The sequence below is a fragment of the Phyllostomus hastatus genome, unplaced genomic scaffold, assembly GCF_019186645.2.
Source record: "Phyllostomus hastatus isolate PE091 unplaced genomic scaffold, TTU_PhHast_1.1 phas_contig_283, whole genome shotgun sequence".
Taxonomy (NCBI): Eukaryota; Metazoa; Chordata; class Mammalia; order Chiroptera; family Phyllostomidae; genus Phyllostomus; species Phyllostomus hastatus.
In genome coordinates, this window is record NW_025333833.1 from 16,537,506 (window position 1) to 16,554,814 (window position 17,309).

The window sequence follows — 17,309 nt, forward strand, 5'->3', positions numbered from 1 at the left end:
ACCACATTAAGTGTAAAAGATTTAACTTTTTTAAAAGACAACTGTTTTTAATCCTAAAATGTATTTTTCTTAATTTTCAGTAAAGTCATTGCCATAGTTAACATTTATTAGGAGAAACAGCCTGGTCCTTAAACAGACTTAACCAGAAGTAAATATAACTGGGAATATAGTCAAATGATAATTTACTCAATGCTTCACAAATTAAAAATGTTGGAACAAACTTTAGACTTACCTTTAACACACTTCTTTCTATAGGTTTGTGATTCTGTGTTATACAATCTAACAAATCCTTCTTCATTGGCAACTGCTAGTATATGTTTCATGTTGGGAGCTAAATAAGAAATAAAGAAAAGAATATAAAGAGTAACACAAACATTTTAAAGCTGATTACAAAGATATATATATCTACACACACATATATATAACATATATAATATAGATTAATTGAAAGCTACTAGATAAACACAAATAATCTATTTGAAAAGAAGGAAAATGATTCTACACAAATAGCATCTGATATGGTAGAGAGATAATTTAAAGTAAAAATTGCTTAAAATTGGCCACACTGTCTAATTTAGTAAGTGACTCAAAAGCATCAACATTATCTTCAGATAGCCTCTTATTCAGAGAAGCGGTGAATGAAGGGTGGTACTTAAAACACGAGTGGTGCTGGCCAATGGCAAAAGAAGTCATGTGATATATGCCACAAGCAGGCTGAGTCTATTAATTTAAAATTCCCTTTCACAACCTTTGACTTTTCCTGTTTTAGAACATTAACAGTGGTAACAAGTATTTATATTACTGTTCATTTGTTCCCCAATGCATTACAGAAAGATAGATTCACTCAGATCAAAAGTGCTACCTACTGGGCAAAACAGTTTTCATGATGGCTGAACGTTTGTAACTTTTTCCCTATCTCAGTTTTTTAAAAAGTCCTATAATGGTCCTGTGCTTTAGAGGAAATTATAATTATGTATAAAAATTTTAAAAAGTCTATTTCATAAATCAGGATGAACAGTTCTTGGAAAAATTCTACCACTTCTCTTACTTTTTTGTGTGTGTGAAATAAATCATTTTTGACCAAACCTCGCTAGACAGTAATTTTCTTACCAGTAGAGAAGGTGCATCCAAAAGGAGGAACTGGGACTCCTGTTTCTCCATAAGAAGTGTGCTCATCATTCGAGTTGCACTGATAACCAGTTAGAAGGGACTGTAGAGGGTATTGTGAAGACCACCCTAAAATAAGATACAATTCCTTACAGAATTTCAATATATCATCACATATTAGTACTTTTAACAAATGCAGAGGCAAATATTTATTTTAAAAGGCTTTATATACTTAATGTAGATCTACTCACTATCTATGGCCCTCTAGAATACAGTTTCTGGTATTTTCCTAAGGAAGAGTAAAAGAATGCTCCCAAATTCTGGTGAAGTATGTAACATTGGGCTTACCACCTAAATGGAGACTCGGTAGTACATTTAAGACTGCAAAAAACAAGTGAACTTTGCACATAAAACAAGTGGCCTTTGCACAGAAATCTTAGCTCTACCCCCACCCTTTGGTCATGACCACAGCCATTAAAACTGCCATTCTCTTCAATTAAAATTTTATGTTTTTAGAGTTTCTAATGCAACCTTATTATAAACTCTTAAGTTACTAGCAACATCATATAAAATCCAATGGTCATAAATTTAAAGGAAATAACTTATGTCAATGTGCCTACTGTAGCCATTAACATATTCATAAGTTGATAGCCCTGGCTAATAGTAGGGTCAGAAAGTCTTTAGAGGAGGTGAAATCAAACCTAAGTCTTGAAAGATGAGTGCTTCATTGAATAAACAAGAGAAGGGAAGAAATTCAGGGTAGCAGGAAAGTTTATTCTGCTTGGGTCAGAAACCTAATGTACACTATGGTCTAAACAGTAAACCATCTTCAAAGATTAATCATTTTTATATAAGGGTTGAAATGTTTTAAATATATGAAAATAACACTGATTTAATAAAGTTATGGAGAACCAAATGTTTATTAAGCATAGAAGGAAACAACTAAGTTACAACATATTGAGGCCTGTCTAAATAATGAACAAACTCTCACATTTTAGGGTACTTTCAATGCTCACTTTTCATCAAACAAGCAAACAAACAAACAGACACAAAGCTAGAGAAGACTTAGCCTGACATAACCTCAGATGTTCATAGAGATAACCTGAAGGAATCAGTACAAAGGAGACAAAGAAATTCAATCCAGATTTAGTAATTATTCTTGAGGGTATTACCTCAAGGTCAGATGTCATTTATAAGTCAGCCATTAAAGACCACCAAAAGGAGAATACAATAATTAGTTACATTGTAGATTTAAAAATATTCATCCACAGAAAGAATTTAAAACAAAGCCCTGCCCTGGCTGATGTGGCTGGGTGGGCTGAGTGCCCACCTGCAAACCAAAAGGTCTCGGGTAAGATTCCCAGTCAGGGCACATGCCTGGGTTGTGGGCCAGGTGCCAGGTTGGGGGTGTGTGAGAGGCAGCCAATTGATGTTTCTCTCCCTTTCTTACTCTCTCCCTCCCCTCTTTAAAAATAAATAAATAAGTAAATAAGTAAATAAAATATTTAAAAAAAATTTTTTAAATAAAACAAAGCCTCTGTTCTCAAGTTACATAAATGTACACTTGTGGTTTGGGACTTTAAAAAAAATCTAATGACTACAACACACAAATTCCAAAGAACTGAATTTCAAACATTTTGGTGAAATTAAAGACAATATGTATGTTATAGAGATCTAATTCTTTACAATTAAACAATAACCCTCTCACCTCTGCCTCGTCACCTACAGGCTAATATCCAAGCACTAACAAATGGCCTAACATGACTTAATAACTAGTTAGTCCCCTCCATTTCTGCACTCCTCACAACACACACTTCTTGGGCCAGCCCCTTAAACTACCTTTGGGTTCTTATTGTGCTTTGATCTTTCCAACATGAACTTGTAATGCTTCCCACCACAACACTCATTTGAAAAATCTATTATATACTCAATGTACCACAAATTACATGCAGATTTTTCAAGGAGTGTCTGAAGACACAAGTTTTCAGAGAATCAATTTTGTGATACTCAAATTCCACATATATGCATTCCTAACACTGATTTGTCTGATGAGGTTGAGGCTTTTTTCTCCTCTCCCTTCATCACTGACTTTCTTCCACTTTCAAAAGAAAGGCATTTCCACGGCCCAGTCTTACACTTTGCACTGACCCAAGGTATAAACACTTTTGTGACTCCAAATAAAAGACAACTGAATATTTCCTTTAATAAAGGCACACAAACACCCATATCCATTGCTTGAAAAGATGTACTTCCAGTAAAATTTTACTTTTTGCTTAGTAATTACTTATTGAAATTAATAATCTATAGTTTTGATCAATCACGTACTAATAAACTACAATAATTCAATCCAGAAGAACTTTTAACACTTACAGCCTTACAATTACAGATAATATCAATTAAAATTTTTTTACACAGAGGATTACAATAGGGTTATTAATCAATTTTTCAAGTTTACAATCAAATTATATTAGGGTAAATTCTGTGGGAGAAATAAATTCAAGGGCTAAAACTAACCTTGCAGAATACATAACAGTTGAAATAATTCCTATTTTAAAAAAATAACTGATGTGGTTATCAAATCACTACAAAAAGCATTTTAAAAGAATAATGCAGTGTTTTTATTTTAAAATGTCAATATTTACAAAACGGCCAGAAATTAAATCTTTGTATTTGTTTACACTTACGATAAAAAATTTAGATCCCAATTTAAAAATGCACAGACGAGTAATCAGATTTCCATTTTAGAAAGATCACTGGCAGCAATGTGGAGAATAAACTGGAGAGAGGGAAACTAAGAGGCCATTTGGGAGACCTGCTACAGTCCAGACCAGAAGACATCAGGGCTCCATCTGAGGAAATGTAATGGTAAGCAAAGAAGAGATCTAAGATATGGTGAAGAGGCAAAATCAGTAGGGAAAGAGAGGACAGGGTTAAGGGATTTCAAGAAAACTTTCTGGAGTGTATATTGAGGAAAATTCCCCATTTTCCACCTTCTTACACCACACACAAGAATAAACTCAAAATGGATTAAAGACTTTAATATTAGACCTAAAACTATAAAAATCCTAGAAGAAAACACAGGCAGTCAAATCTTGAACATTGCTCACAGCAGTGTTTTATCTGATACATGTCTTCAGGCAAGGGAAACAAAAGAAAAATAAACGGGACTACATCCAACTAAAAAGTTCTTGCACAGCAAAGGAGGCCATCAACAAAACAAAAAGACAACCCATAGAATGGGAGACTATATTCACTAATACATCTGATAAAAGGCTAATATCCAACATTTATAAAGAACCTAACAAAACTCAAAACCAAAAAACCAAACCAATTAAAAAATGGGCAAAGGACCTGAATAGACACTTCTCCAAAGAGGACATACAGATGGCCAACAGACATATGAAAAGATGCTCAATGTCAGTGTCAGAATGGCTATCGTCAGTAAGTCAACAATCAAGTGCTGGTGCGGATGTGTAGACAGGGGAACCTTTGGGCACGGTTGGTGGGAATGCAAACTGGTACAGCTACTATGGAAAGCAGTATGGAGATAACTCAAAAAATTAAAAATGGGTCTGCCTTTTGACCCAGCAATTTCACTTCCAGGAATTTATCCAAAGGAACCCAAAACACTAACTTGAAAAAACATAAGCACCCCTATGTTCACTGCAGCATTATTTATAATCACCAAGATCCAGAAGGGGCCCAAGTGCCCATCAGTAGATGAGTGGATAAAACAACCATGGGACATTTATACAATGGAATTCTACTCCGCTGTTAAAAAAAAGAAGAAAAGTTTACCCTTTGTGACAGCATGGATGGACCTGGAGAACATCATGCTGAGTGAAATAAGCCAGTCGGAGAAAGACAAATATCATGTGATTTCACTCATATGTGGACTCTAATGAACAAACTGAACTAACAAGCAAAAGAGACAGACTCATAGAGAGCAGGATGACAGCTATGGGAGGCAGGGTTAGAGGGTGGAGGGATCAAGGAAAAAGGACTTGAACATGGACAACAGTGTGGTGATTGCAGGCAGGTGGGAGAGGGTAAAAAGTAAGATTTTAAGAAAACTTTGTGGATGTGTATCTTGAGGAAAATGGGGAAATTTTGATTGTCTCTTAAGTTGGGAAGACTGAGTTTAAAATAATGGAACCACAGCCAAAAATAGGTAATAGTGCAGGTGTTGGGGGGAAAGTGAGTTCAGTTTTGGTATTTGAGTTTGAGATGCCCGTGGGACTGACCATCTAGGTAGAGACACTCATACAGGACTGGATGTAAAAGTCTAGAGAAGGAAGGTTGCAGGTGGTAGTGGAAGAAGCCCTGATTAAGACCACAATCATCAGTGGAAGTGGATGGAAGGAGAAAAGGCATCTAGGATGGAACACCAACGTGCAAAGGGAAAGAAGATGATGGCCCTATAATGTTCAGTACACAATACATAAGAATGAATAAATTTCAGAGCCTAACATGTAACAATGAATGAGAATTTATGAATAACAGAGGGGAAGATTGGAAGGATAGATTGGAGAGTTATAAGAAAATGTATGACAAAATCAAGGCTTGTCCCAAGTCGCCCAGATGATAAGGAATGCAGCTGGATTTAAAACTCAGGCATTTTATCTCCAAAGACACAGCTCTTCACCACTGTGTTGTACTGCCACTCATGACACAGAGGGTAGAGGAGTGACTCAAGCAAAGTCCCAGGGGAGACAGAAAGAGAGGATATTTAAAGTATGATTTAAAGGGTTACCTAAGAAGAAAAACAACCATGGGACATTTACACAATGGAATTCTACTCCACTGAAAAAAAAAAAGAAAAGAAAAGAAAATTTTACCCTTTGTGACAGCATGGATGGACAAGTGCTAGTATAAAGTTTTAGATGGGGGGCAGGAAATTGAAGGACTACTTAGTCTCTTCAAAATCCTTTTCCTAGACCAATGATTTTCAACTTTTTCATCTCATGGCACATATAAAGCAACTACCAAATTCTGTGGCACACCCCAAAAATATATTTTTTGCCGATCTGACAAAAAAAAAGATATAAGTTTTGATTCACACACCGGATGGCTATTGTTGTGTTGGCTGTTGGCATTTCCTTATTTGACAATCTAAGGGAAAAGAGGTCAGAGCCCCAACTAAATAGTCAGGTATTCCATATTTTAAAAATTCTTGTGGCACACCGGTTGAAAATCTCTGTCCTAGACTTACGTCTTAAACATAAAAAGTTCCCTTCTCAGATTTCCTTTGTGTTTTCCACGTGGTTTTAAGAAGGAAGATCTGTCCATTTTTAAATGAATAAAATTTCATTCTATCCAAGCTTAGTCTGGGTAGTAACTCCCTTATCAGAAAATTTCAGGTCAATGACACCCAAACCGAAGCTCAAAATTCTTATTGCCAATGTTTTAACTTAAGGAACCTCAAGAACTGTAGACAATAAGTTGGATTTTTACACACTAATACGGAAATATTCCTAAATTACATCGTTAAAGTGAAAAACAAAACACCTTGATACCATTTCTGTAAATAACAATACCACCTCTGGCATCTAAAAACATTTGGAAAAATATACTTCAATCTATTTAACAGTCGTCATTTCTGCGGGGTGTAGTAATGGACACTTTTCACTCTATAATTTGAAAATTTCATGCATATGAAGTAATCAGGGAGAAAAAAAAACTTTTTGACCATGCCAGAAGCAGATGTTCTGTCTTCTCTGTTTGACTGAGTTCCTTAACAGCGGGTCGCATTCACTGGTGTCAAATAAATAGTAGAGCTCACTCAGATTCTACAACAAATTAATTAATATGAATCTCCTCAATCTCACATAGCTGTCAAGAGAACCACACTCGACCCTTTGGGCGCGTTTGCACGCGTTTTGCAGTTAAAGTCTAATACATACATAAGCCGTAAAGGAAGCCATTTAAATCCATTCCCGTCCCTCCGCCAGCCTACATTACAACTTTAGAAATCCAGACTACGATTAAAAGTGTCCCGAGGTCATGAAAGTGAAGCTTTCTTCAGTCGTCTTTGCTAACACGAATCCATTCCGGCCGTAAGAGAACTCGGGGGCTGGGAAACAACTGGAGTCGGCCTAGGTCCGAGGTGTGGTTTAGGGGAGGCGAATCTCGCCAGCAACAAGCAGCAGTTAGGGCCGTTACTCACCATTTCTCGGGACGCCAAACTGGGGCTGTCGGAGAACCGAATTGAAGAGCATCTGGGCCTGGGAAAAGGCTCAACTGAATAAAAATGTCGTAGATATGTTATCAGCTTCAGCAGAAGTGGTGGCTTGCGTCCTTGTGAAGAGGACTAGTTATAGCCTCCAACTCCCGCCACTGTAAGCCCCGGCCACCAAACTCCCCGCCAAACTGACGTCACGCCCTCTGATTGGCTCTCACCGCGGCGTCCGGCGCCGCCGAGTCACTTCCCCCTCCAATCCCCGCCTCCATTTCTCCCAGCCGCGGGAACCTAAGAGTTCAAGAGCTCACTGAGCGCCTGCGCGGGGGGCCGCAAAGGCGTTAGCGAACGGCGGGTTGACCAGGACGCATGCGTAGCACGGCTTGACATAGCGCGGAGGAAAAATCCTCGAGGTGGTTGTAGAAGATGGCGGTGTTGGGACAGAGTTTGCAATCTTTCTGAATAGGCTAGATGAATAACTTATTCGGGTCATGGCGTCAAACTCAACTAAGTCTTTCCTGGCAGATGCCGGCTATGGCGAACAGGAGCTGGATGCTAACTCTGCCCTCATGGAATTAGACAAAGGTATTGGAAAGAGCGGGCTGAGCGACTGTCTGGGGAAGTGGCGCCACCAGGCGGAGGTAGCCTTGGGAAGGCGGGGAAGGCGCATGCGCGTAGCTTCTCTGGGCGGGCGCCCGTGCGTTTGGTGAATCTGGGAAATTGCCGCGTTGCTGGATTGGCCTTGGGCTAGTCGAACAAGTTGAGCGCTATAGTGAGGGTCCCGCTTTAACCACTTGGGAGCACAGTACCCCCGATAATCCGAGCAGTTTTTAAAAATGCTTAATTGAAATCGTGAAATTATTTTTTCAGGACGTTCATTTGAGATGAGACCAGGTTTTCACCAAGATAGATAAATAATCTTGCACTGACTTTATAGCGATTTATTTGAGTTCTGTAACTGTTTTTTGCGAGGTACTAGGCAGGTTAAATACAGCCGAGACCAAACGAAAACCATCCCCTGCTCATTTTCTGCAGACAATTGCATGGGTTCTATTTCCTTGCGGGGGCGATGAATGCAAGTTGGTGTAGTAGAGGGAGCTTTGAGATTAGATTGCATTGAATTCCCATCTTACTAATTTTATATTCATGGACGAGTCACCTAACCGGTTTTTCTCTGCAAAGTGGGTACAGTACTATTGAGCCGGCAAGATTGTTGTAAATACGAATATGGAAGACAAGGCCAAGTATTTGTCAATACAGAACTCAGGTGTTAAAATGAAACCTTTGTTTCTGTGTACTTCATTCAAAGATTCTTATTGAAAGGGGAACACATTTTGTCACCTGCTATACAGTGAATTCTTGATTAACGGTAGCCAATGTACAGTGTATTGAGAACTGGACTAAAGGTTAGAAGGATCTAATTTAAGTGTACTTTGAGCCATTTCCCACCTCTGGCTTGGACACTTTATTAACTTTTGGGGGACTTGTTTTGTTTGTTTCTTTTTTAACCTGTAAACATCTCTAATGGGTTGGTCTAGATAAGAATTTCTCAGACTTTTAAAAAAGCCTTTAATGCCTTTTATCAAAAAAAATCACAACACTCCAATTTGGTATTCCTTTGGTTGAGGCACAGAATTTTTAGTGCATCCTCGTCAGTCAGGAAAATAGGAGCTTTGCCTTCTCTTCCCAAAGCTATTGGGCTTTCCCCCTCTGAAGTTTAAAAATGATAACATTAAATGTGTTTTTTAAACATTACATTATCTTTTCCTACCCATTCTGGTAATTCCTTGCTTATTCCCCTCTGAGAGTTGCAGGCTCAAATACATAATTCTTTACGAATTCTAAAGGCAAGTTCTATCACTGGTTCAACGGGGCTCATCCCATAACTGTGGTACAACAGTGGTTGTAAAACAGAGGTTGGGATGAGGCTCTGAAGAAATGAGAAATCGAGAATTGTTTAACTCTTAAAAAAATGGAATTGTGGTAAAAAACAAACAACACAATTTTTCCCTCCGTAAAGTTGAAATAGAAATATTTCCGTTCTGTGAGAAATAAGTGGATGGCTGTTGAGTGTTAACTGTAAACTGGTGTCAGTCTCAGATATTAAGTCAGTGATTGTGTCCAGTCCTCCCAGCAGTGCCCTTGGGTGAGTATTTCACAGATGCAGCTCAGGCTTAGAAAGATAATTTCAACAAGACAAGGACAAAACTTCATCTTTTTCACCTCCGATGCTATCTATACCTTTTAAAGCTGTTAATAAGTGGATTATGAAAATAGCTGATTATTAGAATATAGATTAGTGTTTTAAATCTGAGTAATTTCATTCTTTACCTTTTAAAGTGTTTTGTGAGCCAAAGGCCATAGGGTCAAAATACTGTAAGTTCTACTTCAAGTTTGTATCAGGTGACCAATTTCATGCCATAAATTATTGATTCAGTAGGGGACATATGACCCACACTGAGCCAATCAAATTGTTTCGTGTGAGAATCTGTATTGCCAGACCAAACTTAGTCTGACAGTGCTGAGAACTGGACCTGTAAGGTCCTGTAGAATTGAGGTTAAGGTCAGACTCTTAACAACTCAAAGTCACATAAAAACCAGCATTAGGAAGGACTGATTCTTAGAGCCTAATTGGTGATCCCTTGATGGACCATGAATTGATCCAAAAAGCTAAGACCCTTCTTCAGTTCTTACTGAGATCATAGGCTCATTTTATGTTTGGCTAACAGCTACTTGTTAACTTACAAAGTGAGTTATTAAATAGTCCTAAAGGTTGGTATTTGTAAAGTAAAATTAATTTGTTTATGGTTCTAAATCAGTATTATATGTGTATGCTGCACAATATTGAATACAGTCCATCATGTACATTTACAGATAATTTCTGAAATTTGACAGAAGGATGTTTTATTATTAATGCATAACCAGTTGACTGTCATTTCAGGTGTTTCTGTTCCTGCTTTTTAGATATAACCTAATCTATTGAGACTTTGCCATTAAGCTGTGGGTTGCTGTGTCACCTTATAATGTGTGGTGCATACTTGTGTTTGTATCCCTCCCCCAATTTTTAATTAGTAAACTTGAAGATGTGTACAGATTATGATTCCACTTTCAGTCATCCTAACCACTTAGCTAAAGCAAATGTTTATGACATTCTCCTAAAATACGCTTGTATGGCAGTGTGTATTAGCAGTGTTCTTTGTAGTGGGTATTAGTCACTCTGGTGGTTACATCTTACCATCTCTTAAACACTCTTACTCTGCTTGAGGAATGTTCCACATCATGAGCCCTGTCTCACTAAAATTGGAGCAAAATCTCACTTTCCTAGTTTCCCTTGCAAGAACACAGGATGTAAACTACGCTCTGCCAGTCAGACAGACCTACAGGTTCGGTGATTTAGGAGTACAGGGATACAAGAAGGCACAGTTGAAGAGGACATTCACAACTCCTTGTTCTTGAAGTGACTGCACTGTTCCTAGTGTGTCATAGAAGCAGCACTAGTTGCCAGCATTCCTAGGTGACAGCAGAGCTAATTGTAACATCTGGTGTTGCATAGCAGTAACAGTTTCCTCATCTAATCAGTTTGGTGTGGTTTTCGGGGTTTTAAGTTTAGCCTTGAAAACGGTTAGTAGTCTTCTAGTGAACTCATTTTCTGTCTAATCAGGCAGAGTTAGCTTCTGTTGCTTGCAGCTAAGAACTCTGATACATACCTGGAAATGTGTGCTATTTTAATTGCACACATCACATAATTGCTACATAATTAAGGTACGTCACAAACCCCAAGTTTACCATGATTTATGTTATTCTTCCTCAGTTCCCTGGAATTTGTCATTCCTCAGAATTACACCAGTCTCAAATCACTAATTCAGATATTCCATTCTTTAATCTTAAATTCCATCTTTCTACTAGACATGCGTTGTAGCATAATGGTTAGGACCACAGGCTCCAGCCAGATTGCAGATTGCCATCTGTTGTTTCTTCGGCAAGTTGCTTAACTTCTCTTGGTCTGTGTCCTCATCTTTAAAGAGAGGATGGTAACTTCTGTGATTATAAAGTGAGGCTTTAATGCATGTAAAGTGCTTACTAGAGTGTCTGACACAGTATAAGGACTTGATATGCATCATCATCATCATCATCATGATTATACTATTTTGACCATTGTTTATTTTCATTCAGACTTCTGTATACTCATCTCTGTAGTTTCCCTTACTAGTCAGTCCTTTTCTTTTTTAACTTCTTTATCCAGCTTAAGATTTCATGATTCCTCAATCCATTAAGTTCATTTACTTTCTTACCAGTACTTTAAATTCTCACCCAAGGTTCTATTCTAGTCATGTGTGCCCAAAGGCAGCCAAAAATTGCTAGAGAAATCCATAAACAGGGTGTGTGACTATTATCAGAAGTCATATCAAACCCCTATTTGCCCTTAAAACAGGCCTACAATGCTACAGTGTTTCTTTGATCAAAATTTTCCTACCTTCTTCATTGACATTTCAGATCTTTAATTTTTTGGAAAAGAAGCCAGGATTTCCTGGATTTTTTGTGAAATCTCATTTTTAATATTGGCATTGAATTCAAAATCCTTAAAAACGTGTCTATCAGATAAAGTTATTCTGAGGACTAGATTCAGCAGCCTACTCTTTTCCTAACCCCTAGTATAATCAATATAGGCAGGACCAGTCAAATAAGACACAAGTGACAGAGGATAGCTTGAGGATCGAAGTACCTACCTTCTCAACGCAGCTAAACAGAAATGTGGGCCCTGCCTCAAAGCTTTGGTAGGTTTGGAGTCCTAGCATAGGTATTTTTGAAAAGGTTCACAATGTTTCTGATGCAGAACCAGAACTGAAAACCACTATTCTAGAAAAACATTCTGCACATTTTAGGTGCTAAATAAATTTAGAAGAATGTGTTTTACTACTGCCGGGTGAATTTTGAATGAATATACAGTTTACAAACAACCAATTTTAGTTCTCCCTAGTCTACCTGCGTGTTGCAGCTGAATTAAGCACTGTTTAACACCAGGCACTGAAAAGGAAGAGAGGTCTGTTTGGTGGGAAAATAAGAAGTAAAATGTAGAAACAGCCATGCCTCCGCTTCATCTCTGGCTTTATAGTGGCACTCTTATGATCATTGGACTTACGGTCAGGGCATTCTTGCTCAGGTTACTTGTAGCTAACAATATAAATAAAGCAAATAACCCCTTAGACCAAGATCTGATTGTGTTGTGTACCTGTTTTCAGGTACTTGGTTTACCATGGAGTTGAAATTGGCCTAGAGCAAATAAGATGGGTACAATCCTGTTCCAGCTTAAAATTATTGCTAAATAATAGGCCTTAATGCATTTCTGTCTTCTCTTACACCCTAGTTTCTGTCCCTTAGAGTTAGCCTAACTTGTCATTTCCTTTCTAATAAGGCTCTTCAGAAATAAGCAAGAAATTTACTGTTTAGCTTGTTTACTTTGATGGTACAATTAGAGGAATGTGGGCTTACTTTATTCTCAAGAAATAAGATTTGGAAATGCTAAAGAAATCAAAACATTTCTCTGTCCGTATTTAAAATTACTTCTGGTACATTTTAAATTATCCTGTTTAAACAAATCACTGTGGTCTGTGGTTGTTTTTCAAGGAAAAGTAACACAGATCATATTCTGTTGAGAGATTCCCTCTGCATGGACTACTTCCTTCTTTGCCTCTTTTATTCCATTCAAGGTTAATTTATTACAAACAAAACTTTACTATCGTTTGCATCTAACTCAACTACAGGCAGTGAGGAGAGGAGGAAAAAAATCCAATAACTACAGATTTTCCCGCCCCTTTCCCCAGCACATATACATAAGCACACATCTGTTCCTTCTCTGTTCCTCTTAGCTCATCCTCAGACGTGCCTTCCACTTCCCCGCTTCCCTGTGTCCTTCACTGCCCTAGCTGTGTGGATCCTCCTTTTCATGTCAGGTCTTTAGAAACGCCTGTAAGGCTGCATGAGCCACTGTCGGTCACTTAGAATAACCCTGTTGACACTGTATGTTTGGTGGGAAGAAGACTCTCAGAGCTTCAGTGGCAGTTCTTTTGTACATACAGAACAAAAGAAGGACCTTTTTTTTTGGTGGGAAGGAGCAGACGAAGAAGGCTTATGTTCTAAATATCTTAATTAGGAATATGAATTATTTTTGAATTAATTTTTATAGGAACTTTCATCATAAGCAGTTATTAGATTCTAGAGTGCTGTGAAGACTGAAAGTGATATTTTTTTCTATGAGGAAATATGTTCCAAGTCAAGTGCTAACATGAAGCATTTACAGAATGTAGTCCATTAGTGAATTATTGAAATTGCCTGTGCACATTTACTTTCTGGTGGTCTTTTTCTATTGAAACAGTGACAACTAGTAAAAAGCTTTCAGATAAACATTTTGTTTGTCATTATTTAATGATGAGCAAAGGTCACTGAACAGTGAGTGATATTGTAAGGCACTTGTTCTTATGTAGATAAGATCAGCATTTTGTGAATGGTAAAATACTTGTAAAGAAATATTTGAACCTGATGCTGTTAATTCCACATCAAGATACTAATTCTTAATAATTTTTTTTGCCTTGACTGGTACGGCTCAGTGGATTGAGTGTTGTCCCACGAAGTGAAAGGTTTCCAATTTGATTCCCAGTCAGGGCACATGCCTGGGTTGCAGGCCAGGTCCCCAGTTGGGAGTGCACGAGGGCAACCAGTGATGTTTCTCTCACACATCAATGTTTCTCTTCCTCCCTTTCTTCCTCCCTTCTGCTCTCTCTGAAAATAAATAAATTAAATGTTCAAAAAATAATTTTTTAAAGGATGGAACATTAATTCTTGTTTTTTCTTTTAACTTTTATTACATTTGTTGAGGTGACATTGTTTAATAAAATTACAGGTTTCAAGTGTACAATTCTGTATTACATAATTTGTATATATTTTAAATTGTATTTATTGAATTTTAGAGAAAGAGGAAGGGGAGAGAGCGAAAGAAAGAGAAACATTAATTTGTTCCACTTATACATTTGTTGATTGATTCTTACATGTTCTCTGACTGGGGATTGAACCTGCAAACTTGGTGTACTGGGACTATGCTGTTACCAACTGAGCTATCCTGTCAGGACCACCTTCATATTGCATTGTGTGTTCAACACCCAAAGTCAAGTTTCCCTCTGTCACCATGTATTCCACTTTTACCCTTTTCTACCACCTGCCACTCTCCTCTGGTAATCACCATATTGTTGTCTGTGTCCATGAGGTTTATTTTAGGGGGTATTTTTTGATTTTTGGTTTTTGTTTTTGCTTAATTCCTTCATTTTTCCACCCATCCCCTAACCCCCATCCCATCTCACAACTGTCAGTGTGTTCTCTGCATCTGTGAATCTCTTTTTATTTTGTTAGTTCATTTTGTTCATTAGATTCTACATATAAGTGGCATCATAGATTAATTGTCGTTCTCTGATTGGGTTTTTCACTTAGCATAATACTCTCCAGATCCATTCATCCTGTTGCAAAGGTAAGATTTGATCTTCTGTGGTTCCTTATAAATTTTTGGAATATATGTTTTAGTTCTGTGAAATATGTTATTGGTATCTTGAAAGGAATTGCATTGAATTTATGGATTGCTTCAGGTGGTATGGACATTTAATTCTTCCTGTCCATGAATATGGTATATGCTTCCATGTGTTTGTATCTTTTTCAGTTTCTTTATTCAGTGTATTATAATTTTTCCAAGCACAGGTTTTTTACATCCTTGGTTAAATTTATTCCTAGGTATTTTATTATTTTTTGATGCAATTGTAAATGGGATTGTTTTCTTAGTTTCCCTTTTTGATAGTTTATTATTGGTATATAAAAATGCAGCTGATCTCTGGATATTTATTTTGTATCCTGCTACTTTGCTGAATTTATTTATCAGTTCTGGTAGTTTTTTGTTGGAATCTTTAGGGTTCTCTATGTACAGTATTGTGTCATCTGCAAATAATGACAGTTTCACTTTTTCCTTTACAGTTTGGATGCCTTTTATTTCTTCTTGTCTGATTGCTATGGCTAGGACTTCTAGTACTCTGTTGAATTAGAGTGGTGAAAGTGGACATCCCTGTCTCGTTCCTGATCTTAAGGGAAACACTTTTAGTTTTTCCGTGTTGAATATGATGTTGATGTAGGCTTGTCATGTATGGTCTTTATTATGTAGAGGTAGGTTCCCTCTGTTCCCACTTTGCTGAAGTTTTTAACCCAAATGGGTGCTGAATTTTACCAAATGCTTTTTCTGCATCTATTGATATGGTCATGTGATTTTAACCTTCATTTTGTTTATGTGGTGTATCACATTTATTGATTTGCGGGTATTGTACCAAACATTGCATCCCTGGAAGTAAATCCCACTTGATCATTTAGCTACCCTATGTCTTTTCGTTGGAGCATTTAAGCCATTTACATTTAAAGTGATTATTGATAGGTACATGTTAATGCCATTTTATTTTTATAACTATTTCTGTTTTTTTTTTTCTTTTTCTTCTTCTTAAAGAAGACCCTTTAACACTTCTTGTATACTGGTTTGGTGGTAATGAACTCCTTTAGCTTGGTCTTTTCTGGGTAGCTCTTTATTTCCCCCTTAAATTTTAAATGATAACCACGTTGAGTAAAGTAGTCTAGGTTGTAGGTCCATGCTTTTCATCACTTTTAATATTTCATGGCAGTCCCTTCTGGCCTGAAATGTTTCTGTTGACAAATTAGCTGACAGTCTTATAGGAGCTCCCTGGTAGGTAACTAACTGTCCAGAGCCACACAACTCAGTCTTTCTCAGATTCTGCTCAGCCCTCTTGAGGAGCCTGTGCTCAGCAAGGCAGGGCCACTGGGACCCTACAGGGAGTGTTTTGTGGGTCTCCTGTGAGAGGGAGGCCCCAGTCAAGTTTATGGGAAAGTGGGGGAAATCAACCTCACCCCAAAGCCACACAACTCAGTCACTGACACCCCCTGAGACTGCTTGGATCTCTCCACCCCAGCCCAGGTAGCCGACTCCTCAGCAGGTTGCAAACTCCACGGGGTGGGGTGCCAGAGAGTCCAGAGGGCGGGGCTGTTGCACATGCTCAGGCTAATGCTGAAAGGAGGGGAGTACTCCACCAGAGAAAGATGGTGTCTGCGGTGTGGGAGAGGTATTCAGCACGGGGATCCTGTTGGCTGTCCTCCCAGCTCTCTCCCCAGAGCCACAGACCCCCATCTCTCCGTGAGTCTAGTTTGCTTCACTGTCCACTGGAATCCAGGGTGAGTGGCTATCAAGGAGATTTTGTGTATTGGCCCTTAAGAGGCACCTGTGTCTATAGCAGACTCCCGTCTCTCCCTGGTGGACAGAATACCCTCTGATTTTCACAGCCAGGTGTTATATAGGCACGTCTTCCTGGCTCTTGTTCTCTGGGCTGGGGAGCCCTGTGTGGGGTTGAGACCCCATGTTTCTCAAGGGGAGCCTTTGTAGCTGAGATATCCACCCAGAGTCTCAGCCACTGCTGGTGGGAACAACACCAGCCTTTTTCAAGTCTCCTGCCAGTCTTGATGTGGTTTCTGTGAGTCCTTGGTTATAAGACTTCTGATCGGCTAGTCTTCAGTTGGTAATTCAGGTCGATTGTTATATATTTTAGTTGTAATTCTAGTTTGGCCCTGGGAGGAGGTGAGTGTTCCTGACACCTACTCTGCTGCCATCTTGGATCCCCCTTTTTGATTTTTAAAATTAGATTTATTAAGGTATAATTTGTAAATAACAACATTCACCCAGTATGTGCATTCATGAAACTACTACCACAGTCAAGACATAGAATATATCCCTCACTCCAAAAACCTACCCTGTGCTCCTTTACTTGAGAGAGTAAGGAGCACAGAAGGGAGTCCCTTCTCTCTTGCTCCTGGGAACCACTGATCTGTTTTCCATCCCACTAGTTTTTGCTGTTTCCACAGTGTCACGTAAAATAGAATCATACAGTGTGTAGTCTTTTGGGTCTCACTTCTTTCATTTAGCATAGTGATGTTAGTG

The 17,309-nt window shown here is 38.3% G+C and overlaps 2 protein-coding genes across 3 annotated transcripts in view; one reads left to right on the forward strand and one right to left on the reverse strand.

The window, feature by feature from the left end:
- DTL (denticleless E3 ubiquitin protein ligase homolog) overlaps positions 1-7,436 on the reverse strand; it is a 50,431-nt gene extending 42,995 nt beyond the window's left edge. For both annotated transcript variants that reach the window (XM_045838570.1, XM_045838569.1), the window contains exons 1-3: positions 7,274-7,436; positions 1,111-1,236; positions 233-331 (exon numbers count right to left, since the gene is read on the reverse strand). In XM_045838570.1, the coding sequence (XP_045694526.1) occupies positions 233-331; positions 1,111-1,236; positions 7,274-7,325 (277 nt within the window). In that variant the 5' untranslated portion in view covers positions 7,326-7,436. The remainder of the gene's footprint in view (positions 1-232; positions 332-1,110; positions 1,237-7,273) is intronic.
- Positions 7,437-7,629: 193 nt separating this feature from the next.
- Positions 7,630-17,309, forward strand: part of INTS7 (integrator complex subunit 7) — a 65,726-nt gene continuing 56,046 nt past the window's right edge. Inside the window, exon 1 of the mRNA XM_045838760.1 lies at positions 7,630-7,870. Within this exon, the coding sequence (XP_045694716.1) occupies positions 7,777-7,870 (94 nt within the window). The 5' untranslated portion in view covers positions 7,630-7,776. The remainder of the gene's footprint in view (positions 7,871-17,309) is intronic.